Source organism: Lepidochelys kempii, chromosome 18 (assembly GCF_965140265.1).
Source record: "Lepidochelys kempii isolate rLepKem1 chromosome 18, rLepKem1.hap2, whole genome shotgun sequence".
Taxonomy (NCBI): domain Eukaryota; kingdom Metazoa; phylum Chordata; order Testudines; family Cheloniidae; genus Lepidochelys; species Lepidochelys kempii.
This window is the reverse complement of record NC_133273.1, coordinates 16,560,472-16,588,418: the sequence shown is the minus strand read 5'-3', so window position 1 is coordinate 16,588,418 and position 27,947 is coordinate 16,560,472. Positions and strand designations below refer to the sequence as shown.

Sequence of the window (27,947 nt, the reverse complement as noted above, 5' to 3'; positions counted from 1 at the left end):
AGGGAGCGGGCTGGACGCCGCTTGAGGGCGGGGGGTACGAAAGGGAACCTGCTGGCGGAGGCTCTGGAGGTTCCTCACTCAGGTGAGGCGGTGGCTGTGGAGAGGGGCTTGAACCCCTCCTGGGCCTGCAGGGTTTGAAACCGCCCCCCCCCCGACGCCCAGACGATACTCCGTTGTTCCCCCATCTGTCCCGGGCTCTGGGGGCTCAGGCCCTGCCGGGTGCCCCAGCGTGGGGGGCGAAAGGGAGGGCTCGGGGTCCCCCGCATCCTGGGGTGTAGAAAGCGGGGGCGATGGGGGCTCGGGCCCCCCACATTCTCTGGGGTAGGAGCCAAAGGCTCTGCCTCCCTCTGCAGTTGGGGGAGAGGCCAAAGCCCCCATATTTTGTGGGGGACAAGTCGGCGAGAAGGCCGCCCCCCCCCGCCATCTTCCATACTTGGGGGGGCAACAAAAGGATGGGGAATGACTAATGTCCCTTTTTTACTTCGGTGGGATGAGGCGTGAGGAGGAGAAATGCCCCAGTGTCTCTTCTTGTAACCCCCCGCCCCCCCATATACTCACCTTTTTTAAGGGGGACAGATATTTGGGATTCAAATGGCTCCAGTGCCTTGTCCAGTAACCCCCTCAATACACCCACCTTTCTGAGGGTGGTAGGCTCACGTTTTTGGGTTTCATTTACTGGGCTTCAGAATGAGGAAGGCTTAAAAAGTAAACTAAGTTTGAATGTGACTTAAAATTTGGCATTAAAACAGGCACCGCAAAAATGATACATCTTAGGATCTTCTAAAAAAAACCCAAAACCTTGATTAAAAACAAATGCCTGTCTTAACACTAGTAATTAGTGAAATTCCTGCAATGGGAAGGGGAAGTTGCGCAAAGGTTTCAAAGCTGCAGACAGAAAATAGTTTGTTGTAATATATTTAGCAAGCAATGTGAACCACAGAAAAATAGGGGGTGTGGAGAATACATTCCCTGGCAAAGAAGCTACTGTACATTTTAACTTGGGGAGTGGTTGCAGCATTTTGGTATGTCAGGGGAAGCCAAGGAAATAGAAATCTCTCTTTTCTTCCCAATCCTTACAAATAAATTATATAAAATCCAGACCTCTACCAAGACAAGGAAATGCCACATTTTTAGACTGATTTGACAGTACAGAATCTCTCTCCAATGACAGAATTTTTGTAATGTATTCTTAATTTGAAAAAGTGGGGTTTTTTTCTGATCATAGTTTGGCAGTCCTGGATTTTAGGTTTTGTTTTCAGGAAGTACTTTTTAAAGTGTGTTTGCCAGTTTAATCTCTTTAATTGCACAAGATCAGGCTTAGTAAGTATCTAAAGGCATTTCTAAAGCACCTGTAACTGGAGTATGTAACTATACTTTGGCAACAAAACCCTGCCAACATTAATTTCTCTCATCAAACATTGAAGGTATCTGTAACAATTGTCATTGTAGAAGCAGTTATTGGAAACTTCTGGCTGACTGAACAATGATGGCAGTTTTGAGTCACCCAGTGGCTGCTTTACGCATGTTCGAATCATGTAACTCCCTTGCAGTAGAAACAAGGCTTAAAGTGAGTGTAACTTTGCACTCTTGTAGATGGCATGAGGGTCTGTTTCAATGCTTGCAGGAGGCCTCAAATGTACTTAGGTCAATTCGGTCGGTCCCAACTAAACTAGCACTGTCCTTATCATGGGTAAAAAGAAAAGGAGTACTTGTGGCACCTTAGAGACTAACCAATTTATTTGAGCATGAGCTTTCGTGAGCTACAGCTCACTTCATCGGATGAAGCTCACGAAAGCTCATGCTCAAATAAATTGGTTAGTTTCTAAGGTGCCACAAGTACTCCTTTTCTTTTTGCGAATACAGACTAACACGGCTGTTACTCTGAAACTTATCATGGGTATTTGTTAGGAGAGCAGGAAAAACAGGTAAGAGGATCTGGAAAAACAAGTCGTCTTTTTTTTTTTTTTAAGCTTTCCTTTGTAAGGGATTGTGATAAGCATGGCCCAAATAATTGTCTGTCCTTCTACTGTGTAGGTGTCTTGCTACATGTATTTGAGGTATGAATGAGAACCTAGCAGTACACCATGTTAAATTCCTCCTTCCTGAATAAAAAGTGTTTGTGGAAGATCCAGTACTTCAGTATGAAACTCTGAAAAATTTGGTAAGTGAGAATTTTTTGGCCTTTGCCAAGTATGTGGTTTATGAAACTGGGATCTAATTTATTTTGCCTGTATGATATCCTGACAGTTATGAGCAACTAAAGGTCACTTCAGAACTAAAAATGCATTTGGCAGCAGAATGGAGATGATAAGATTTTGAAATTTTATCTGATAACCACAGACTGAATCCACCTGAAATGTATGCACCAAATTTTTACCACCCACTCCCTTCCTTTTTCTTTCTTTTTTTGTTTTGTTTGGCCTGTATCTGGGAAAAAAGCAAACAAACTTGTGGATACAATTCTTTCATAATACTTAGTCCTGCCGTGAGTGCAGGGGACTGGACTAGATGACCTCTTGAGGTCCCTTCCAGTCCTATGATTCTGCTAAAAATGCACCTGAGCTAGTATAACTGATGACTATCCTTAAATTAAGTTTTGTTATTTTTAATAAACGTTAAATTATAGAAGCACCCCTGCATCCAGGAAAGGGATAATTTTCTGGTTGTCAGGCTACAAGAACCAAATAAATACTGCTGTGTAAAAATGTAAAGAATGTAGCTTATGCCTATTCGAGCACGTGAGATCAGAGCTGACAATAACTTAAGGTTTTAGTTTTCATTTTTAGCATTTTATGATAGGAAGTATCTAACGTTTAAGGATATGATTCTGTCATTGAGGTCATGGATTCCATGGCTTTCTGGGACCTCCGGGACTTCTTCTGGGACAGAGCCAGAGCAGCGGCCGCTGGAAGAGCTAGCCGGTGGTCAGCGCTGGGGCTACCAGAGCAGTGGCTGCCCAGTCAACCCCAGGGCCACTGAAACAGCTGACCAGCCCCTGCAACAGTTGGCCGGTGGTCAGCCCTGGGGCTGCCAAACAACTGACCAGAGGTCAGCACTGGGCCCGCCGGAGCAGCAGCCGGGGTTGGGTCAGCCCCCTGGGGGCTGGAGCAGCAGTGGTCAGCCCCTGCCATGGGAGCAGTGGGAGGGCTGGAGCAGCTGCAAAGGCCGGCAGCACTCTGTTTGCCTCCCCTCTTGTCCCCTCCCCCCCCGGGTATTTTTAGGAAAAGTCAGGGACTGGTCACAGGCTTCCATGAATTTTTGCTTATTGCCTGCGACCTGTCCCTGACTTTTCCTAAAAATACCTGTGACAGAATCTTAACCTTACTACTGTTTAATTGTAATATCTGTGTTTTCAAAATAAAGGATGTTGGCACTTACGGTATAAATACTTTTAGTCTGGGCTCCAGTTTGTGAGTCCTTTTTTTTTTTTTAAACCGAAAGTGAAAGCCCTGCCAAATGTAGTACTCACCAGAGAACTGTTTTCTTAATTTGCTTGTAATTTGTTTCATTATGCATTATATTCTGAATAAGCTATCTCCTCCTGTTATAATGTCATTCTAAAGTTAACAGTATTACATTTCTGATTGCATAGGGCAGTGTTTCCCAAACTTGGGACACCACTCGTTCGGGGAAAGCCCCTGGTGGGCCGGGCCGGTTTGTGTTACCTGCCGTGTCCGCAGGTTCGGCCGATCGTGGCTCCCAGTGGCCAAGGTTCGCTGCTCCAGGCCAATGGGGGCTGCAGGAAGCGGCAGCCGGTACTGCACTGGCCTGCAGCGGCGAACCATGGCCAGTGGGAGCTGCGATTTGGCCGAACCTGCGGACGCAGCAGGTTAAACAAACCGGCCCGGCCCGCCAGGGACTTTCCCTGAGCAAGCGGTGTCCCAAGTTTGGGAACCACTGGCATAGGGGATGCAGTAACTTTTCCCTCTAGTTAAAGTGCTGGCCATGGTGTTAGTAATAAGCCCATTAGTATTTGATAGCTAAAGGCCCATGTAAAATTAATTACATGGTCTTGATTTATTTTCTTGTGGATGGATGTCCGCGGCACAAACTACCATCAAAGTCAGTGCCCTATTTGGCTGTCTTGCACTTTGATTATCATGGAGAATGAACTACTAGAAGCTGTCTTTGCACAAGGTACCTAAACACTTGCAGCAAAGCTTAAGAACTTTCATATGTTTCACCTGATTTATTAATAACAAATTTGAGTTTCTAATTCTGTCTGACTCCTTTCATGAGCGTTATTTTTCATTTAAATAAAATATATGATGTTACCAGCATCGCTTCACTGAATGTCCTATGCCTAATCCAATCAAGTATTCTTAATATATATACAAGTTTCCACTCTTCTGCATTTATTTGCTAATAGATATTTCTATGAGCAAATATTGGTTCAAATAAAATATAAAAGATGCCTTTATAGTTTGAGAGGGAGAAAGATCAATTCACTGGAAAGATTCAAAGGCATTTTTATCCAATGTCCTATTTCTGCTGGAACAGCTGCAGGGGAGATGTTCTAGTTCAGTACAATCGTTAGCAGCTGTGAACAAGTAGCTGTCCATAAATGTAATTGTCTCATTGTTGATTAGTACTCTAATATATTTCCATCCCTGAAATACAAGAGGTGTGTGGAGCCTATACCATAAACTTGTGTCCAACAAGAATAAGTACCAGTCATTCTGAAAGCATCTAGTTACTGATGTTTTCTTGTGCGGAAGATATTACATTTTTCTTTCCTGAAAGATAAATATATTTAGATGACAGGAAAATACTTATTTAAATAGTTTTCTCCTCTCTCTTCGATATTTAACTTTAGTATACTAATGAAGCAGGTATTGACAGACATTTGTGTGTAGAGTCCAAAATGATGAAAAATTGATCAGCATCTGGCTATAACAGCTGAGGACATTTTCTCAATGGAAGTCATATATAATCAAAGAGGCAATATTTACCTTTTTGAGGAGCATGAGGTATAGAAGATAAGACAAATTCTGTCTCTGAGAGTTGGATGTATTAATGAAACTCTAAAAATATTAAAGCTATACACACCGTCAACAAAAGCTTTTTAAAGATATGGAATTGATTGCAGTGTTGAACTGCCTTGAAAAGTATCAAGAGTAGTGTTGTCTCCCTGTGCCTGTTTATAGCAGCTGAAAATGTGGCCTAAAGTGCTTGTGTCCCTTGTATGTAGCTCTATAAGTACTCCATGTGATGAATATATTTTTGAGTCAAGTGTTTAAAAATGAGAAACGGGTCTACTACCACCAGAAAATTCTAGTCAACATGCTTCCTTAAAGGCCACAAGGAATCTGGATTTGATTTTGGTAATGATCTGGGCAATAGACCAAACAATTTTTTTTTATGTTATGACATTTTTGGATCTTGTTTGTCAATTGCTCTGTGAGTTACGAGCAAAGGTTTTAAAACTTTTTGTTTACTATAAAAACATGGAAAACATAGGCTATTTTAAACTGGAATATTTTCCACAAGGTAGGTCATTTTGAAATGTTCACCCTTGTCTTGTGATTAAAACCAGTGTAATCTATATTATTGCATTTTCTTACTAGAGGGGAATTTTGTCACTCAGACATGACCACTGGATGCATTTCATCTATAGTATTAGTGTACTTTATTTTGTTTTTTCACCGGTACGATTGAATTTCTAGACTCTTGTCACAGTAAGAGGACATTAAACTAAATCCTATGGAGTCTTATTAAAAGGTTTTATACTTGAAACAAAGCTGCATCTACATACTCAAAGTAGAATTATTCTTAGCATTTATATAACCATTTTACATTTTGATAATCCCAAACAAAGATTAATATTCAGAACACCCTTATGAGGGTAGGTAAGTGTGATCTCTATTTACAAATGTGTAAATTGGGGAGGGAAAGGAATTGAGTGTCTTGCCCAAAGCTGTACAAGAAATAAGTGGCAGAGGCAATATTATCATTCAGGATTTGTTGGCACCTGTTTCTATGCTCTAATCTCTAGACAAGCTGTCTCCTTAAGTAATCTCAGAAGAATGTTGATAATTGAGGTTTTGATTAAAACTAGCGATTGAGGTTTCAAATATGCTGTTGAATAATATACCTTGTTTTCACAAGTGGTTTAGGGACCTATTTGTGAATTACAAATTTGTTTCCATCCTGCCCTAAAGATGTCCAATTTTATAATCTCCAAATCTGAATCTTTTCCAGTCCTTTCAGATGCACTTTTTCTTCTGAAGTATCTCCCTTCAATAGCCCATTGTATAGTTTGAGGTGACCCAAAGATCTCCCTTCCAAATGCAGTGCATTCAGTATGCTCTTTATAACATAGGAGCAAGATATGTGTGATTATCATTCCCGAGGTTCATTAATTCTCTATTATAAATGTCTCATTTTGGAGAACCATTTTGTTCATGGGGGATATATACACTTTGTCTCCAAATACTGTAATCTGCATCAGTAATAGCAAATCTAATCAAGAGCTCAATCTTTTCCTGGAGTCTTCAATTATCAGTGTCAGATAGTGCCAAGTACATAATGAACTTGAACTGACTGCTTCTCATTTGGCAGTGGTGTCACTTTATTCATGTGTGTAAATTTAAATTTGAACTAATGGAATTGGTGAGGTTGTTGAATTGACGCCACTAGCCATCACCTTCAGCCCCCAACTAAAACCTCTCCAATGCATCATCAAGGATCTACAACCTGTCCTGAAGGATGACCCATCACTCTCACAGATCTTGGGAGACAGGCCAGTCCTTGCTTACAGAAAGCCCCCCAACCTGAAGCAAATACTCACCAGCAACCACACACCACACAACAGAACCACTAACCCAGGAACCTATCCTTGCAACAAAGCCCGTTGCCAACTGTGTCCACATATCTATTCAGGGAACACCATCATAGGGCCTAATCACATCAGCCCACAATATCAGAGGCTCGTTCACCTGCACATCTACCAATGTGATATATGCCATCATGTGCCAGCAATGCCCCTCTGCCATGTACGTTGGTCAAACTGGACAGTCTCTTCATAAAAGAATAAATGGACACAAATCAGACGTCAAGAATTAGAACATTCAAAAACCAGTTGGAGAGCACTTCAATCTCTCTGGTCACTCGATTACAGACCTAAAAGTTGCAATACTTCAACAAAAAAACTTCAAAAGCAGACTCCAACGAGAGACTGGTGAATTGGAATTAATTTGCAAACTGGATACAATTAACTTAGGCTTGAATAGAGACTGGGAGTGGATGGGTCATTACACAAAGTAAAACTATTTCCCCATGTTTATCACCCCCCTGCCCCCCCCCCAATCCCCACAGTTCCTCAGACGTTCTTGTCAACTGCTGGAAATGACCCACCTTGATTATCACTACAAAAGGTTCCCCCCGCCCCACTCTCCTGCTGGTAATAACTCACCTTAAGTGATCACTCTGGTTACAGTGTGTATGGTAACACCCATTGTTTCATGTTCTCTGTGTATATAAATCTCCCCACTGTATTTTCCACTGAATGCATCCGATGAAGTGAGCTGTAGCTCACGAAAGCTTATGCTCAAATAAATTTGTTAGTCTCTAAGGTGCCACAAGTACTCCTTTTTTTTTTCACTGGAGACTTGACATTCTTTGATGTCCAAGGTACGAGGTATCATGCAGTGTAGTCTTTTCTCCATTTGCTCTGCTTGTGTGCTTAAATTATCCCTGGCTGGAGGGACCTCTTCTAGGAGGAAGAGAGAAGCGTGATCTCCATAGCCCATTCAAGTCCTCAGTCTCTAGGCTTGAAAGAGCTGTGAAGGGGGCTAATTATAGTAGTGGTCACGGTGAGGGGTGGACCCTTTTCCAGCCAAGACCACCAAACCTATTGGTCCAATTTTTGGAGTTAGGGACAAGAAGTATGTCTGACTAGTTTATCTGTTGGTTTTAACAGAAAGACTTACGAAAGTTAAGATTTAAGGATGTTTTCTCTTAATACAGAAGTCAAATTTGTCTAACATGGTCTATGTGGGTTCCTTTACCTTTTTTTTTTTTTTTTATATAATTGGTCAACGTTGCATTACCGTGACTCTCAGTAGTTTGGTAATATCATAAATTATTTTAAAATTCACCCACAGGATCCTTTTTATGCCACAGCACTTCAATAACTACTTTCGGTTTATTAAATGATACTGAAGGCTCATCTGGAGCTCTCAGCCTGCAGTCCCCCATTTCTAACTTTTTCTTCTTATTAAACTTCAATCAGGAGGTCTTTCATGTTTCCTCTGAAATACTTTCCCTGCAGGTAAGTAAGGTTTGAAAGTTTTTTTGTTTTTTGTTCCATAGTATTTCAGAGGAAAATGGGTCTGGCTACCACACACTTTATTGCTTGTATCAGAGTAACAGCCGTGTTAGTCTGTATTCGCAAAAAGAAAAGGAGGACTTGTGGCACCTTAGAGACTAACCAATTTATTAGAGCATGAGCTTTCGTGAGCTACAGCTTGTAGTGTGTTTCGATAACATGGTGATAACACAGCAAGTGTTTGAACAGCACAGTCAGATCAAGGAGTTGAGGTTACGTTTTTGGTTAGCTAAACTTTATTAGGACTGGGAGAAGGGGATTGACTTCCATTGGGGTCTTTTTGGGCCTGGCTGGAAAAAGTGGGGAAGAGAAGACACATATATGTAACAATAGTTTGAAAAACTACATTCTGCTTTATATGGAGATAGTTTCAAAATAATCTAATTTTAAATTATTGCAGCCAGAAATCCTGACTAGCTAAACTTCTGTTTGAATTCAGTAATGTTGCATCTTAACTTGCAAACTTTATTAAGACTTCAGGTCTCTGTTCTGGGGAGAATAACTATGGCATTAACTTTCTGAAGAGCTGTTACTCTGTATCCTGATACCAATCCTTTTGCAGTTCAGTGCTGCAGCCAGAGGAGTCGGTTTTTGTTGTGGGCAGGTTTATCAGTGATGGTGCCAGGCAGTAACTGTTCGTATTACAATCCCATTGATTTTTAGATCATGGGTGTGGAATAGTCTCTGCATAGCAGCACTGTTTGGAACAGACTGATAAGGCTCCTTGTTTCCTAGCAACCACACAGTCTGCCATAACCAGAAACCTGCCCCTCTGCAGCTGAAGTGAAAATTCTGAGTGTCTCAAATTTGTACCTTTAAACAAGGTAAGTCTTTCTCCTGTGAGATGCTGAATGTAAAAGCCTTTGTGTTCAGTTAAAATTAACATTTCAGCAGAAGTTTGTTTTGGATGCAGACAGAGAGAGAGAGAGAGATTCTACCTTCTTTGTCCTTAATATAGTGTTCCATTCTCTCTCTTTTTATTTAGACATTTCTCATTCCTGGGCATGGCAATGTCATATGTCCTTCTCCTAACTAGACTCATAGCTGAAGTTACAAGCAAATCCACTGAAAGTTTGGTATGTATTATATGTCATAGCTCTGCATGAAGTTTCATTCTGCTATGAATGAAATGGAGTTAAAATTGCCTGTTTATATGCTAAATTCTCTTAGGAAGGAAGTGGGGGTTTTCCCCCTTAAAATGCTGTTTATAGAAGATTTTCTGATCACAGGAAAAGCAGCACACCCAGAACTTGCCTGTAAACATTAATATCAGCTTTTCCTTTCTCCAAGCAGCGTTTGCTGCCAATGATCAATATGATAGGTAGACGGAGCAAATCATTCCCAACAGGAATGAAGATCTAGCGCTCAGTATTGCAGTATTGATTGGATACTCTGTCTAGACAATTTGGCAACTAGTGAGGGGAACTTGCTCTGAAGACTGCCTGTCAAAGCTTTGCCCCCCCCACCCTGACACAAACCCACTGGCTAGAAGACATGCAGCTGATCACACTCTGAAAAACATAGATAATCATGATTTGAAAAGCTTTTAATCTTTCTAGCTGCTTGGCACTACAAAAGTAGCCCAAAATATGGAAACCTAAAATCAGCTTTAAAAAGCTGCCCGAGCTTACAGGAAACTGCTGCTGCCTATTGCACAGTGAATCAGCAGAAATTTATAACCTGTCTCCAGGACAGTTTGACCTACAAGCCTTTGTATGTACCAAGCTGCCTATTTTCTCATTGACTGTGAGCCTTTCTGGTTCTTTCCTGTTCCCTGACTTCCCCTCCCACACTCCACTAACTTGAAGTCTGCCGCAGTCATTACAAGTGTGATTATCTCAACCAGGTCAGGGATGAATCATACACTCTTCCTGATATCCTTGAACCTCATCACTTGCTTGATTAATTGATGACTACATGTAATAACAAATACTATGCTGGGTTGGCTTAGACTGACTTTGACCCTTTAGTCATATGCTTGGATACTAGCCTGATCTTGTGCTACTTTTCACCAAGCTCAGTGCATCTGAGAGTTTTGAGACTTGAACAGCTTGGTATTTTTGAGAAAAAAATCAGATTTAATACAGCTGCAAAGTTCCTGGCTCCCAGCTCTGTGCTCAGTCCACTAGCCCATATTGTTTCAGAACATTTTTTTTTAGCCCTATGAGGAAGAAATTGTGTAGCTTAAATGACACTCTCCTGCATTGCAACATGAATATCCAGAGAAAGAATGGCTTTTCTATAAGGGAGGAGTTATGATACTACTATCTGTCTTGCAAAACCACACATTTTTATTTTTAAAATTTGGCATCTGGTATTTGGCTTGTTTACATGAATATGAAGTGCGCTAAGGAGTGCTTTCACTTTATAGTACTGACATCCTAACATTGAGAGAGTTTATTTTTTTATAACGGAGTTCTCCTGTCACTGCATATAAACATCAAAAAGAGAGCAGTTTTAGTCAGTGCGCTGTTTCACATGAGATTAGCTTTTACCATGATTCTGACATGCATTATGTTTTTCACCTACAATATTAACGCAAAGCTCCCTTTTCTAAAGGTGCTCTATGAAATTAGAAAACTCCAATGCAAATGTGAAGTTTAATAAAAAATCAGCCTTATCCTCACTTTGGAGTATGGGGGAGGAATGAGGACCCTCCGATCTGTGCACAGAGGAGACCTAGCTTAGCTGCCTCTGCAGCAGTCCCCCTAGATCCCACAGAGTGCTCTCTCTGCTAGTCTAAGATCTGTACAAGCGAAAGCAATGAGGACTAAGTGAGATAAGGTAGACATGCATCGTCCCGCACATTTACTATGGAGCCCCCTTTCTGGTGAGGATTCTCTTTCGCAGAGGGTTTCTGGGACAGCTGTGTCCCAGGGGAGTCCCTGGGGCCACCAGGAGTCAGAGCTGCTCTGAAGCACAGACCCTCACCATGGATGATCCTGGCCTCCTGCCCCCCTGGAATCTGCAGCTTTTTGAGTGGTCCTATGGCCTGTTCTGTAAGGGGCAAAGACAATGATTAGGGAAAATCTGTTACGGCAACCACGCTGAAATTGCCTTCTCCAGGGTTTTACCTCAGGAGAGTGAGATTCAGTCCAAGGAGATGAACTGTACATTGTTCTAGAAAAGTTGGCAAGTGCTTTTACAAAGTGGTTCTATGAGGTCCCATCCAAAATCAACACGGACATGTACCTTCTTTTACATTTGTTCGCAAAGCCCTAATTTGGGCAGTTGCTGACTGGTCAAAATGATCTCATTGATGTAATCCAACCTGTTCTGTATCCTCTACTGCTGATTATTAAAAATTGACAATGAAGTGTTCATTGATACTGTAATTTGTTCCTTTTTCATTAGTATGTATTGGGTAAGATTGAGCTGTGTTTTTAATAAAGCCAAGAGCTGTGGGAAATGTGCTGTAATGTTTTCTTTTTAGGTTTCACAGCCAGAATGCTGTATGGATGTATTGGATGCTAACAGCACCTGTCCAGTCACTAACCAGTGCAGTCCAGGTAGTGTCTTTGTCCAAGAGAAATTTCCCAGAGCATTTTTTGGTAGCCAGTGGCAAATCACAGAAGCTAATTAATTAGGGACGGAAAGAAAACTTACTGTACACATGCATCTTGAGGAATGTTCTCTGTATGAACACGTGTAACTCTCATGGAAACTGTATGCTCACATGGGGAGGATAGTAGCCTGGCATTGCTGAACTTGTTTTTCAGTTTTCACATAGCATAAAGTGGTATGATGCTAGGTGTACTATAAATTAATATTTACAAACACATGTGATGCAAAAATACAGTAATATACAGCTAAGGGGGAAGGAAGAAAGACTTAAGCCTTGGCTAATATGATGCAAATGTACTATCTCTTATTGCCAGGAAATGATGTGGGTTCCCTTTTGTGCCACTTAAAGCAGACTTTCAGAGAAATATTAGTTGATTTCCTACCTCCTTTTATCATTCTCCAACAATGCCAGGAGAAAAGATGATCTAACGTTTGTAAAAACCCACCTTTGTTTAAGGTGAAGTGGAAAGCTTTAAAAAAATAACCAAACTCTTCTAGATTCAAGATCAGTAAGAGAACATATAGGCTTCAATATTACTGATTCTCTGAAGAACTAAAGAATTGAAAATCACATTTTTTCTTTCTTATGACTAAAACAGTGGGTTCTGTCTTTTCTTCACATTAGATATTAAAAGGTATCTTAAGGTTCGTTATTTTTCTAAGCTAAATGTTTTGCTGCTCAGTTACTTAAACATTACATGATTATTACATTCATTTCTGTTCTTAAATGATCTGAGATGTGGCACAAACTGTTGTCCATAAGTCTTATAGATTCATATCTTTTTGCATCATGCTATAAAATGTTAAACTATCTGAATATTTGGTGTCAGATAAAGTACTTCGTTGCTTTCTTCTTCTTTACTATAGAAAGGCTTTGCCCTTACAGTGGGTATGTTTCGTGTTTAAAATAACTGTCAGGTGTAATTTATTACTAAGGGCATCAAATGTGCAGCTTCCCTCGGAGGAAAACCTACCAGCAGAGCTGTTTTCCAATCAGTGCTCTACTAATAGTGTGCTTTATGGAATAATTGATCCCAGTTTGGCCAAAGGCTGTGGAGGACTGGATTTTAGCCTACATAGTGAGTTTTCGCTTTAGTATCTAGACTGTAGCATGATCTAGCAGGAATATCCTTCTAATAATCAGGCTCCTAAGTCATAAGACACACAGAATGAAGCCACTACTGCTTTATTCTATTAAATAAAATTGGTGTTGAAGACGTGCCTTAACTTTTTTTCCTATCTTATCAAAGATAGAAACTTGTGCATTTAAACATAAAATGAGAGACAGAAGACATCAGTCAAGACACAAGTTTTAATCAGTTTTCAACCCTGTGGTAGGATGGCTGATATAAAAGACCCCACTTACCTGTCATGGAATAGTTTAAACAGAATTGAGTCCTTCTAAATTGATGCAAACTGTACAATACCAAAGAAGTTTGGGCAATAGAAAAATACTGTATTATGGGCCACCTTCATATTGTTCGTTACTAGCCATCAAGTGACTGACTGGGTTGAGTCCAATATATCCTGATTCAGGAGCTCCTTTACTGGTTCTTAGCATCTTTATGCCTCTCTCTCTACCTTAACTTGTGATATCATACACAGACATAGTCTTAAATCTTACTTTAGCAGCATGGGGACCCGGAGGGTGCAGGAAAAATATAAGCAGGGAGGTTCCTTCTTTTCTGGTAGTTTTTAAGGGATGGCATGGGGGGATTGGTACAATTTTCCTATTTTTCATAATTTAAAAAACTAAATGGTGAATGGAGCTACATGAAAATAACCTCCTAGCATGTGCTTGCTTATAACTGATTTCTCCTTAATGTCCTTTATATGTGGGATAACACCTTGTTTCCTTGTTGCAGCAGGCACATTAGAAATTAAAGCTCTTTTTTTTTTTGGTGTAGTATGATAGTAAGCAAGAGACATTCCATGCAGGAAGCCTGTGTTCTCAGATGCTTGATTCTGGAGACTAGAAGGATGTTCCTGACATTTCTCATGCCATTTCAAGCTCAGTGTACATTTTGTTCTTGTGCAGGTTGTTACAGAGAGTGGAATGAGGATGGGAGTAGCAGTTGCATTAAATGCAAGAATGAAACCACTCCTGTTGTGTCAACTTACAATCTGACCGATTGTAGAAATAGTAAGTCATCTGCCATCCTCTGGTCCTGAATTTTTTATTTATTTATTTATTTTATTTTTGCACCGGGGTCTCTTTGTACACATTCAGCTCAACCAAGACTGTCCCGTAAGAGATTCTGATGATTTCCATTCCTAATTTTTCTTCTCTGAAATCTCCATCATTCTCAGAGGCCCTGCTGTACCTGAATAGCTTTGGGTGACAAACCCTTCGAAACCCATCAGAACTTTCCTGAAATCAACCAGCAAAGACTGCTGTAGAGCAGTGTGAGGCACAGCATCCCGTAATCTTTAATCTTTTGTCTCCTAAATCTCCTTTAGACACTGTTTGTTTACACAGTAGAATATCTGATCTTTACAACCAAATGCAATGTCCAAACTATATCTTTCTGTGGCTTTTAAGAACTCTCAGTATCTGTAACATGCACAATTTAAACAAATACCAAAATATTTAAAAAAAACAAAAACAAATTTGCATTAGACAAATAATTAACATTGAATTTCTTGAATGATTTATTCACTATTTTCAGAAACAGGCATTTGCCGTAGGCACATACTGAGGACTCCTTCAGACCTCAAATAGCCCTTTTATTCAGGAAGCTGGACTGCACTATCCCATATGTAAGAGGCCCCATTTCTCATTTTTGTTCTCCATGAGCAGTCCATTCCATTTAATTAATAAATTATTTAGCAAAATTAGCAGAAGAGCTTGAGATGCTTCCTGTAAGGGCAATGCAGTAATAAACACTTTTGCCAGAAGAGGGTGATCACACTCCTCTTCTTTATCTCTCCTGGGAAGTGGTAGAGGGGCTGTTATCGCATGAGAGAAACCAGGCATCAAATATGATATGATGGCTTATGTCACTCAAAACCTTTACTAAATCTGCTCTGAATTTAACGCTTCATAAAAATGCATTTTTCCCCATGTAGCTGGTACCAGAGGAATGAATTTGCAAATGAATATAAGTACCGTAACCCCCTTTCTACAGAATATAGGTAAGTAAATGGAATTGTCTTGTATTGGGGGGTAGCCACTCTAAAGCTTTTCCTGTTGTCACCTGTACCTGCTTGACAGCATAGCGTTGGATACAATCTCAGTAAGATGTTTTCTCCCATATTTTTAAGCATAGTAGCCATTTTAGAGTGTTTAATTATTCCAGACTGTAGGAGGTTTTATTCTTTTTTTTTTAAAAAGCCAGATTTTGAGATAACCACTTCTTTTGCAGGATGGTGTTTGGTCATGAAGCAGTTTGCTCAGAGAGAAACAGTTATGCCAGTTACTTGCCAGCTGATTTTTAAACCTGATGCTGCAACAAGTGTTGTGGGATCTTTTTGGTATGCCAGTTGTCAATTCTAATTAGATCTGATACCTGATGAGTTTGACTGGCTCTTCTAGGGCTTGAAACTTTTTGTTTCTGGAGCTGGTTGTAAACTGCACCAGTCACTTCAACTTGACTCCTTACATGTATTGTTTCACTTGTACTGCAAGCAAATATGAATTGAAAATAATTAGATTGCTGAAGTATGGACCACTACTGGAGGTAGGATCCCAGACAAGGTGACTCGGTGAACAGTATCTAGTATAACTACTTAATGTGAAAAGAACAGGAGTACTTGTGGCACCTTAGAGACTAACAAATTTATTTGAGCATAAGCTTTCATGGGCTACAGCCCACTTCATCAGATGCATAGAATGGAACATCTAGTAAGAAGATGTATATATCCATACATACACACAGATACAGAGAACATGAAAAGGTGGCGTAAGAAGCTAATTAATTAAGATGAGCTATTATCAGCAGGGGAAAAAAACTTTCGTAGTGATAATCAAGATGGCCCATTTAGACAGTTGACAAGAAGGTGTGAGGATACTTAACATGGGGAAATAGATTCAATATGTGTAATGACCCAGCCAGTCCCAGTCTTTATTCAAACCCAAGTTAATGGCATCTAGTTTGCATATTAATTCAAGCTCAGCAGTTTCTCGTTGGAGTCTGTTTCTGAAGCTTTTCTGTTGCAAAATTGCCACCTTTAAGTCTGTTACTGAGTGGCCAGAGAAGTTGAAGTGTTCTCCTACCAGTTTTTGAATGTTATGATTCCTGATGTCTGATTTGTGTCCATTTATTCTTTTGCGTAGAGACTGTCCAGTTTGGCCAATGTACATGGCAGAGGGGCATTGCTGGCACATGATGGCATATAATGTGAATGCTCTTGAAGTGAGAGGGTAAATAGTATAGTCATAAACAAGATTCATGTACAGTTGGACGCTATAAAAGCGCCTCTGAGACAGCTCTGCCAGTGCACGTAAATCTTGACCTGCAGCACCACTTGCTATTGTATCCCTGTACTTCTCTGGCAGAACCCTCCAGAGAGGCCCAGTTGTGTTATCTTATGACCTGCACAGAAGGGGAGTGGGGGCTCTTGGATGTGAGTAAGCTGAAACAGGTATTGATAGGAGCCTCATGATTCCTGGTTTCTCAATCAAGTTCTAGTTTATGATGAGTATAAAACAAATGCTGCTTATTTCCTTTTGTACTACATGTGATGTAACAGAGGTAAATCGCCTTTGCAACCGGCCCCGTGAAACTTGTACCCACATGGTAAAGAAGAGGAGCTATTCTGCCCAGGGAAACTGAGGACTAATATATAGCTTTAAAAAAAAAAAGGAATTGCAAGATCTAGGGAATAGCTTTGGGAACTTAAGACAACCTATGTAGTGTTATACTAAAAATTTCACTATGCCAAGTGTTCAAAATCTCATTAAACATCTTTTGTCCCTGATCCTGAATGAAGCAAATTAAAAACAGAATGAAGCCAGAATTTAAACTGAGGTAAAGTCTTTGTATTCCATTTACTGTAAATACCAGAGATGTGGTGTATCTGCTCGTTCTCTGTCCTGAACAGAAGAATTTCAGCATTCCTTTGCTTCATAAAATAAATCTAGGCCACCTCATGTGATCATGACCTTAAACAAAATATGTTAAGCAAATTGAGCAAATATTTTGGAGAAATTTTTTTGCTAGTGTCTAACTTCCCTTTGAGGCATTACAAATAGGCCATTTTGAAGGCAGAATACCGGATTTAATGACCAATGGCCTGACTCCATCCTGTATTGGGCAATTTAACTTTACTTTAAGCGTTCTTATTATTTTGGTTACTAATCCACTTTTGTTCAATGCCTGGCAACACCAAGTTTGAAAAGGATAAAGAAGGAAACACTTGGCACAAAAATCTGTGGCTATCTTGAGGAAAACATAGAATTAAAATAGTGTAGGTAGAGACTAAAACACAGCAAAATTAGTGTTGGAGGATTTTTCCTGACAATTTTGATGAGGTTTTCTGTCTGATATTTTGATACACAAAAGGAATGTTCTTCTCTCATCTAAATGTAAGGAAGTTTATTCTGTATTCTCTATAGCACTGATGGGAGAATAAATCCCTTTGCCCCTTGTATCATAAGGGTTTCTAGTAAATAATAGGCTATTTCTTCTGGTTTCACAGGGGGCCCAGAAGTGGCCGCCTCTCTCATTTTAGGGACATTCTTCATCAGTTTATTCCTGATACTGTCTGTGGCTTCATTCTTCTACCTCAAACGTGCCAATAAACTTCCAAATATGTTCTACAGAAGAAACAAAGGTAAAGTGTTTCTTAGTCATTCTCTGTTTCATCATTTATTTACAGTTTAGCTGGGAATTTGAGAGAAGGCCAAAACCTTTTCCATATGTTTTAGAGTTCCATGTTCCACATTATTTTTAATATACATATTGTAATCTGTTCTATGCACTTCTGTATTGGGACCAGTGCAGTCCTACATATGTGTAAATGAACTGGAAAAAGCGGTAAACAGTGAAGTGGGAACATTTGCAGATGATACAAAATTACTCAAGATAGTTAAGTCCAAAGCAGATTGCGAACAGTTACAAAGGGATCTCACAAAACTGGGTGACTGGGCTACAAAAATGGCAGATGAAATTCAATGATGGTAAATGCAAAGTAATGCACATTGGAAAACCTAATCCCAACTATACATACAAAATAATGGGGTCTAAATTAGCTCTTAAGAAAGAGAGCTTGGAGTCGTGGTTAGTTCTCTGGAAACATCCGCTCAATGTGCAGTGGCCATCAAAAAAGCTAACAATGATAGGAACCGTTAGGAAAGGGATAGATAAGACCATAAATATCATAATATCACTCTATAAATCCATGTTATGCCCATACACTGAACACTGCATGCAGTTCTGGTTGACCCTTCTCAAAAAAGATCTATTAGAAATGGAAGAAGTACAGAGAAGGGCAACAAAAATGATGAAGGGTATGGGTTCTAGATAGATTTATGTGTAGTGCGGGGGAGGTGCCGGTGGTCATGGTACATGTAGGTACCAATGACATAGGGAAGGATAGCAGAGAGGTCCTGGAGGCCAAATTTTGGCTGCTAGGTAAGAGATTGAAGTCCAGGACCTCTATTGTAGCACTCTCTGAAATGCTTCCAGTCCCACTTGCAGGGCGAGTTAGACAGGCAGAACTGAAGGATCTCAATGCGTGGATGAGACAATGGTGTAGGAAGGAGGGGGTTAAGATTTATTAGGAACTGGGGAAACTTTTGGGAAAGTGGGAGCCTGTACAGGAAGGATGGGCTCCACATAAACCAGAATGGAACCAGATTGCTGGCACTTAAAATTAAAAAGACCATAGAGCAGTTTTAAAAGTATTAAATATTAATACATACTCTGGTTTAATTAATAAGTAAAAAGTGATTTTATTAAATACAGAAAGTAGGATTTAAGTGGCTCCAAGTAGTAACAGACAGAACAAGGTGAATTACCAAGCAAAATAAAATAAAACACGCAAGTCTACATCTAGTACAGTAATAAAAACTGAATACAGATAAAATCTCACCATTAGAGATGTTTCAATAAATTTCTTTCACAGACTGCAAAAAGAAAAGGAGTACTTGTGGCACCTTAGAGACTAACCAATAAATTTGTTAGTCTCTAAGGTGCCACAAGTACTCCTTTTCTTTTTGCAGATACAGACTAACACGGCTGCTACTCTGAAACCTCTCACAGACTGGACACCTTCCTAGTCTGGGCACAATCCTTTCCCCTGGTACAGCCCTTGTTCCAGCTCAGGTGGTAGCTAGGGGATTCCTCATGATGGCCGTCTCCTTTGTTATATGGCTTTGGTACAAGGCAGGAATCCTTTGTCTCTCTGGGTGCCCCCCGCCCCACCCTCTAAATGGAAAAGCACCAGAATTAAGATGGTTTTCAGTACCAGGTGATATGGTCACATTTCCTGTGAGACCCCAGGCCTTCATTGCTCCCAGCCTGACTCACAGGAAGGCCTGCCTGCGAACAGAGCAGTCAATTGTTCTGGTTGATGGGAGCCATCAAGATTCCAAACCACCATTAATGGCCCACACTTTGCATAACTACAATAGGCCCTCAAAGTTATTTTTCATATTTCTAGTTTCAGATACAAGAGTGATGCATTTATACAAACAGGATGACCACACTCAGTAGATTATAAGCTTTGTCATGATACCTTAAAAGAGACCTTTTGCATGAAGCATATTTTAGTTACATTATATTCACACTCATCAGCGTACTTTTATAAAATCATACAGAGTGCATCACACCCAGTATGGTCATTCTTATGTTCATATGCCCTGAGTAAACACTTCCTCTGCATACTCTGTATGGTTTTTGTGGCAATACAGAATTTATCTATTTTCAGTTTCGTTTTTGCATGAATGCTTCTTGTGCAGCGTCAGTGACTAACACCAGTTAAATTATTTTGTGGTGTCAAAGGGTCCAGCAATCCAGCCCTTCACACTAGATGGTACTAAATGGTCTATATCTGGGGTACAAACTCATGATCTATATCTGGGGTACACACTCATGCTATGTGGACAGGAAGCATTTTTGTAGCATTTGACAATAATATTTTTCATCCAAGGCGCTCCAAACACTTTGGAAAGTTTTATTAAGCCCCACAACACTGTTGTCCTATATGAGTTTTACAGATAGGGAAACTGATCCACAGAAGGACAAGGGATTTACCCAAGAAGAGGTGGCAACAGCAGAATTAGGAAGAGAACTAAAGATTCCTGAAAAAGAACAAGGAGGACTTGTGGCACCTTAGAAACTAACAAATGTATTTGAGCATAAGCTTTCGTGAGCTACAGCTCACTTCATCAGATGCATTCATTCCCCACCCCCCGCCCGCCCCGCTCTCCTGCTGGTAATAGCTCACCTTACCTTATCACTCTGGTTGCAGTGTGTATAGTAACACCCATTGTTTCATGTTCTCTGTGTATATAAATCTCTCCTCTGTATTGTCCACTGAATGCATCCGATGAAGTGAGCTGTAGCTCATGAAAGCTTATGCTCAAATAAATTGGTTAGTCTCTAAGGTGCCACAAGTACTCCTTTTCTTTTTGCAAATACAGACTAACACGGCTGCTGCTCTGAAACCTGTCAAAAGATTCCTGGTTATTCCTCTGCTCTAACCACTACACTTGCCTCTGTGTTTCACATGGGGTTATTTGGGATCTCCAGAAACAGAGGAATGACCTGTTTTATGACCAGAATTCTTTCATTGTATTGTGAACTCTCCCCCACCCACCTTAGTTTCTGCTTTTGTAGAACGATATTGGAAAGAAATGTAAATCTGAAATGCAGCTGTGTAACTATAATCTAATGAGTTGAATTCATCCCTGTGGTAACTCATGAAAGCCAGTAGAATTATACCAGGTATAAATTTTGTCCAATATGTAATTTTTATGGAGTCAGCTAGATTTTTCACACTCTCTCTTCAGTTGCAGAATCTTTGTAAAACAATTCTGCGTACATTATTGCACCCTAACCTTTCCTGGTCAGAGAGCAAGTGTGTAAATATGGTGTATCTGACTTCTGCACAGTAAATTTTGAAATAATATAGAAATGTATCTATATTTCTCTACTTGTCCCGACCCCTTCTCTGCCAACCCCACATGTAATAGCTGCCATTTAAGAGATTCTACCAGATTAACAATGAGCTACTCTTAGTCAGATCCATCCACTGATCAGCTGGATACCCCCTCACCTCCATTTAGCTTCTAACAGAGCCAATTCAAAACAAGACAGTCTCAACACAAATCAGTAAATAAGAGCAATACACAAGCAAGGAGGAACATGAGATCAAAGTGACACACGTAAACTTAATTGCATAGCACAGTTCCATTGAATTTGGTGCCAATAATAGACACCTAGACGCTAAGCTATTTTGTGCTAAAGAAACTGTTAGTATCATGAAAACTGACGAATTGAAACCTGTTCTTACAAGTTTCTTTCAATAGGTTTAGGTACCACAGGTCTCCCTTTGGGTGTTTATAAGTGGGTCAAGAGCTATCATACTGTGACATCTAATCTGGCAGGTCACCAAACTTGTGCTGTTTAACAACATTTAGACTAGAATTTCCACTTTTTGTGCTACTAGTTCTCTTTTGTCCTAACATGTCACAGTGTTGAAACTGAGGTTTTTATCTGAGGGAGAAGAGTTAAGAGCCCACTGGAGGGAATCTCTTAGGACTTCTGCCAGGCTGAATTTCATTTTGCCTGGCTATTTGCTTTGTTGTCAGTAAAGGTTAGTATCTCCCAGTTTCTTCTGCTGCTTCTGACTCCTATATCCTTCTCTCTCCACATCATTTGCTGCCTTCACACACTGACAGCTAGCTTCTACTGCTTTCCTTCCATGGCAGCTCCTTCAAGGCAAAGTGATGCTCCGGTGGCCTCCTCAGGGAGCAAAATAAGAACTGATTTAACCCTGTAGAAGTAACTGTTTCCTGGAGAGCTTGAGAATCCTATGTCCTTAATGCACAAAAGCATCTTCTGGGCAACGTGCTCTGATTTCAAAATACTCTTGTACTGATGTCTCCTTCGAAGCAATGGAGGGAGAATTCTCCCTCGAGTGTTGGTTGGGATATTGGGCCTATCAGATTGTTCATTGTGAAGAATTTCTTCTATACATAAGCAATTGAAGCAAACAGTTCCAACCTTCTAGAACAATAACGGCCTCTCTCCTTCCCCCTTAGCATCAGTTCTGCAGCCCAGTGAAACAGTAAGTAAAATCATTCCTTCTAAGGGATATAAACAAATAGTGTTAATTATTTATAGGGATACTGTCCGGTCAAATTTTTGGCCCAAATCTACCATTTTGTAGAAATGAAACTGTTACAAAACCTAAACTAAAAAGAACTGTCCCTGAAGTACTTTTAAAATTTCAATCAGAACCATTTAAAACCAGATATTCCCCTGCAGTTTCTATCGCCCAAACTTTGCAGCATTGTACTGGTATATGAGAAATTGGAAGCAGAATTAACTAATAAAATAAAGCGAGTCTCACAAGTTTGTTGTCCTGAGAAAAATGCAAAAGTAAACACAGCCTTAATAATGAGAAAATATATTTTTTACATTTTATTCTTTTAGCACAAGTGCGGACATTTTGCTTATTAAAAATAATTGTAACCTTAGTGTCCACTTCTAATTTCTGTAATATTAGAAAATGCAAAGATCTTTTATATTTTACTTGGCCCTTATTCTGTTCTGCAGGCATCAATGATACCTCCACCTACTTCTTCAGGTAAGGATCTGTTCCATGTTTGAGGGATCTTTAAACTTTATTGTGAATATTTTCACCTCCAACAACTTGCTCTGGTAGCTTTTTTTTTTTTTCTTTCCCCTTGTTAGCTTGTAGTTAAGAAATACAAAACTACCTAGGAATATCCCCAAAAATCTGAATCTCATTGTGGAAATGCCAGGAATACCCAGTAAGTAGACATATATAAACTCCAGAATTCAAACCACAAAGTCTGTTCAGGGGACAGAAGTATGACAGTGTCTGTAATATTAACTTTTTTGTTAATCTAGTGTCATTTGAGTAATTAACATGGACAACTTCATTATCTAGTAGAAGTGCTGCTTCCTTAATGGTATCTCTGGCAGCTAGGAGATAGACAGCTTAGAAATAGATGGATGAGGGTTCAGGTTTTCAGAGGTGTTCAAAAACTGAATTATTCAGGATGGGACATGTTTTCAGGGCTGGAACATCTTGAGGATTCCTGGGTGGCTCATTTTCAGGCTCACTGGATTGAAGCATGTCACACCTCTTCTAACAAATTACACTTACATGGTGTTTGGAACATGCAAATTGGTGGGGGCAGGGTTTGGAAAGGCTGTATTAAGCATGAAAAATTCAGGCAGTAACCCGTTCTCTGGATTGGTGCTCATCTAACCAGTCCTCTTTCGTTCGTTCTTTTTAAACGCACATTCTTTCAAGCAGTGCTGAGTGTATGATTAAATAATCCATTCTAGGGATGTCTTTATTTATTCTTAACAAACCTCTACTGAGAATTGCAGGAAAAAAGCAGACTCAGAGGCCACCAAAAAAAGCAGCAATACACTAACAAATATTATTCTCAAAGATGTAGCTATCTGTGATGCTGATGTGCAAACAAGAAAGCTTAATGAAACAAACAGAACAGCCCTTGTCTGAAACAGAATATTGGCTACTTCTCCATTCAAAACATGGGAGAAGGTGAAATCAATCACTCTTTGTCAAATAAAAAAGTAAGCACTCTTTCAAGTTTCAAGTATTTCTGAAAACAATGCAAAGTCAAAAACGAATTCAGTGATACGTAACATTACAAATACTACAAAACTGTATTTGCTTATTTCACATGTAGGTATCAAAGAAACTTGTACTGCCTAATAGGGTAAATCTAATTATTTAATCAGGACACTACTGAAAACTAGTGTACACTGTACAGTAGAACCTCAGAGTTACGAACACCTCAGGAATGGAGGTTGTTCGTAACTCTGAACAAAACGTTATGGTGGTTCTTTCAAAAGTTTACAACTGAACGTTGACTTAATACAGCTTCGAAACTTTACTATGCAGAAAAAAAATGCTGCTTTTAACCATCTTCATTTAAATGAAACAAGCACAGAAACAAGCACAGAAACAAGCACAGTTTCCTTAAAGGGAAGTTTAAAAAAAAAATTGACGTTATATTTTTTAGTAATTTAACAGTACTGTACTGTATTTGCTCTTGTTTGTTTGTTTTGTTTGTTTGTTTCTTTTTTCTCTGCTGCTGCCTAATTGTGCACTTCTGGTTCCAAATGAGGTGTGTGGTTGACCGGTCTGTTTGGAACTCTGCAATTCTACTCTATATGTCTGATCTGTGTACTCTGAAGATAATGGTGAAACTCATATCGACTTTAAAGGAAGACCAATCAAGCCTTCCAGGAACTGGATAAAATGTTGTTGGGGGAGGGGGATTTTAAACAAGCCAAACTGTTTACTTTCATTGTGTGGGTGTATGTGGATTATTTTAAAATCTAAGCTGCAAGAATTAAGATTTAAATCTTGGTTACCACAATCTTAATTTTAGGCCTTCCTGCAGGCAGCATGCTGACTCTAAGGCTATGGCTACACTACGAGGCTTTTAGCAACACGGCTGTGCCACTACAACCATGCCACTAAAAGGCATGCAGTGTAGCTGCTGCCGACAAAAAACTCTCCAGCTCTCTCCTGCCGACAAAAAACTTCCACCCCTCACGAGCGGCAGCAGCGTTGTTGGCAGGAGAGCGTTCCTGCCGACAAAGCACTGTTCACACTGACGCTTTTCGTCAGTAAAACTTTTGTCGTTTGGGGGTGTACGTGTGCTTTTTAACACCCCTGAACAATAAAAGTTTTGCTGACGAAGTGCCAGTGTAGACAAAGCCCTTGTCTGAATTTGTTCTGGGCTTCAGGGAGATATAATCTAATAGAACCAGGAACTCCTGAATTCTAATCTTGGCTCTGATCCTGAGAGCCTGAGTGGGTGCAAGTGTCTTAGCCTCTCTGCCTTGGTTCCTATAGCCATAAAACATGAATAATATGTGGCTTATCTTTGTAAGGCTGAAGATAGAAATAATAATGGAAACACTGGTATCCAATGAGCACCCAGTTCAATAAGTAACTTAAGTGCTTTCTTCAGAAGAGGTGTATTAGTGGGCTTTCTTAATCTTTAGTCATCGGTCGAATTTTCTTCTCTATATTCCAGAATAACAATAGCTACTTTTGGATCATTGGCTGATGTGTTTAGGTATGAATTAATTATGAAGACATGACTAGATAGCAGTTGCTAACTGTGTGTCTGTGCCCACCCTTTCAGTTCGAAAGCCACGCTATGTCAGACGAGAGCGGTCGTTAGTGATGTCTGCATCCACTGCTATGATCCCTTCTGCAGAAACCAGGGTCAGCAATGTTTAGCCTTCAAAACTTTCCTGAGGACTTAATAAATATGCACAGTGTTGGAGAAACTTTCCGTAGCCACTGGAATGCCAGGAAAATGTCAGGAGCAGCTGACCTAAAAGCAAACCGAGCCACTGTGTCAAATGGGTTTGTGCCAAACGTGGACAGAGGAATTGAACTAATGCAAACGTGATGACTATAGGAAATATCCAGTTCTGTGAACTGCTTTGATGGGCTTGAAAAGCACTTTTCTAGCTCTGTGGCTTCATTTGTCTCCTAACAGAAGCTATGTTAAAATCTGCAAAGAGTCTGCCTTTTTTGGAACACTTTCAGCTTTGGCAAGATCCATTTTCCTGCATTGTGATCAGCTGTCTGGTTGTAGAGCAGAAGCCCTCAGTGCAGCAGGCCAACACAGAGTTTTGGAGGTGGGCTTGTTTAAAGGACACGTTTGTAAATGTTAACTCTAAGTGCCATGGCTTTAATGCTGCAGGAAAATACAAATGTATTTTACATGAAGTATCTCAATGCAAAAATTGATGCCTTCAGAAGCATCTTCTTCAGCTTCTCAGTCATAGAGGACCATGGTTTATAACTGTAAGTTTAGACCCACCTGTATCCAGATATTGTCATCCTAAGTGCTGCTGAAGACTGTGGTCAGTATGGGTCTGAACCAAAGCCCATGAAGTTGATGGGAGTTTCTCCAGTGAATTTCATGGGCTTTTAGATCAGGCCCTACATGAGGATCCATTTGCTGTGGCTTTGTAGTTGATAAGCTGCTATTTCTGCCCCACTGAGACACCCAGCCTTCCCTCATTCCAGCATTTCCTGAGGGTGGCTGTTGCAGTGTAAAGGAAGGCACACTCTGTAAGCTAGGTTGAGCCACCCTGAGCACTTACACACACTGATTTCAACTGGAGTTGTCATGGGAATTCTCAAGTAAGGGTTTCCCTAACACAACACAAGTCAGGGTTTCCCCAATCTAATCCTCCATTTGTGTGCATGAGGCCTACAGATCAGCACCTTAGCTTTTGACTTCCCCCACACATCACCTGCCTTTGTTTAAACCTCACTACCACAATGGGTTCTTTAGAGGAAATGACTCATGGTGGATTTTTGTCACTAGCCAATGGTAGCCATCATGATTTCAAGAACACAACAATTGATCCTTATCTCTAAAAATGCTAAAGTAGCTGTCTCAGGCCAATGTGACACCAATGTGGAGAGTGTAAACCTCATGATTCAGATACCCACTCTGCCTATGGCCAGAGGCTTGTTCAAAGCTTATAGAGTTACGGTTTGGGGTGGGGGCAGGGAGGAGCTAATAGTCTTTTTTTATTGGATATCTATTTTATGCACATTTTAATGTAGTGTAAACTGTTTGAATTTCTTACCTGAGAATGGAACCTCTCATTTTGCAGCTTTCCTCTAGTGAGGTCAAAGGCAGTGGGGCTAAAGAGGAAACTGAAGGAGCGGGGCCTGCTAACCATACACATTGAACTACTATATGTAAAACTTTGACTCCCCTGCTATGGTTAAATCCAACCTAGTTTTAATTGCTATTTTTTCTGTCTGCTAAAACTTAACAGCCGCAGTCAGTCAGGCCGTTTGAGAGGGGAAGCTTCTGTATGTAAGTACTGTATGTGTATAGTTTGTCTATCCGCAAACCAGGAGGTGGGTGTTTTGTCAGAGTTACTGTTTATGTCTGTTCTCTACATGTCAATAGGATTTACCTCTGATACAAATGACATTTTGAGGTGGTAGGAAGGCATAGGGGCTATGAACTGATGAAGTGTCAGAAACAACCTTATAGGAAAAAGAAGTAACTATGCAATGATACAATGCAAAGATATTACATCTTTAATGGGAGGAAGTTTCTGCTTATGAATCTGCCGATGAAACTGCATCCTTGCATGGCATAGTTGCTCATCAATTCTTTCCATACATAAATCATTGATGAGTCATTCTCTCCATTGCTCTGAGGGGACTGTCACTGGCCCATGTCACTGCTACATGTATGTATCTGTCTGATGAACCCTGTCTGAGCCTCAAGTGCATCACTGTAACAGTTTAGTGCCAAGTATTAGATGCTTTGTCCTTCTCCCCTCACGCCCAAGACAGAGTTCAGGTTTCGCAGAGCTAACGTAACTTTCTGTCAAACTTTTCGAACACAGCAAATGTTATTCCCATGGGCTTTGTAGTTTGCTCAGATCACTTTAATGTTGTCTGACCCAACTGGATCCCTGGACAGAACCTCATTAGTTTTTGTTGTTGTTGTTGTTTTGCACTGTCATGTTAAATGCATAGTGTGGAGTTGTTGTTTTCTCCCCCATACAGTTGGCTTTATTGAACACTTGATGACTGAGTCTTGAGCTGTAAATGGTTAATTCAAGGACAAAGGACTGATATTTAATGTACTGGGGTATTTTTAAATTGTGCCAAAATAAACACCTTTCAGCTTTTTTAACTATTGTTGAGGTCATGCATGTATTTCCTTTCTAAGCACAGGAAGGGGCAAACTTAGCACAAGAAGCAAATCTCTGACCCTTCTCACTTGGCGTGTTGCCTCTTCCATAGCTCACCTTTCAGGAGAAAGTAAAAATGTCCATAATTCTCCTGTCCAATTATGCAATATGATAGCAGG

At 40.2% G+C, this 27,947-nt stretch overlaps 1 protein-coding gene across 4 annotated transcripts; it reads left to right on the top strand.

Moving 5' to 3' along the window:
• C18H1orf159 (chromosome 18 C1orf159 homolog) lies at positions 1-27,947 on the top strand. 4 transcript variants are annotated; one of them, XM_073316885.1, is made up of 11 exons: positions 1-82; positions 2,035-2,161; positions 8,993-9,153; positions 9,315-9,405; positions 11,763-11,838; positions 13,932-14,036; positions 14,963-15,028; positions 17,534-17,668; positions 22,104-22,129; positions 22,621-22,651; positions 25,227-27,947. In XM_073316885.1, the coding sequence occupies exons 4-11, from the start codon at positions 9,334-9,336 to the stop codon at positions 25,322-25,324; spliced, it is 609 nt and encodes a 202-aa protein (XP_073172986.1). In that variant the 5' UTR covers positions 1-82; positions 2,035-2,161; positions 8,993-9,153; positions 9,315-9,333; the 3' UTR covers positions 25,325-27,947. The 4 variants fall into 4 exon arrangements, with proteins under 4 accessions (XP_073172986.1, XP_073172988.1, XP_073172987.1 ...); XM_073316887.1 differs by lacking the exon at positions 25,227-27,947 and adding an exon at positions 23,493-24,015; XM_073316886.1 differs by lacking the exon at positions 8,993-9,153.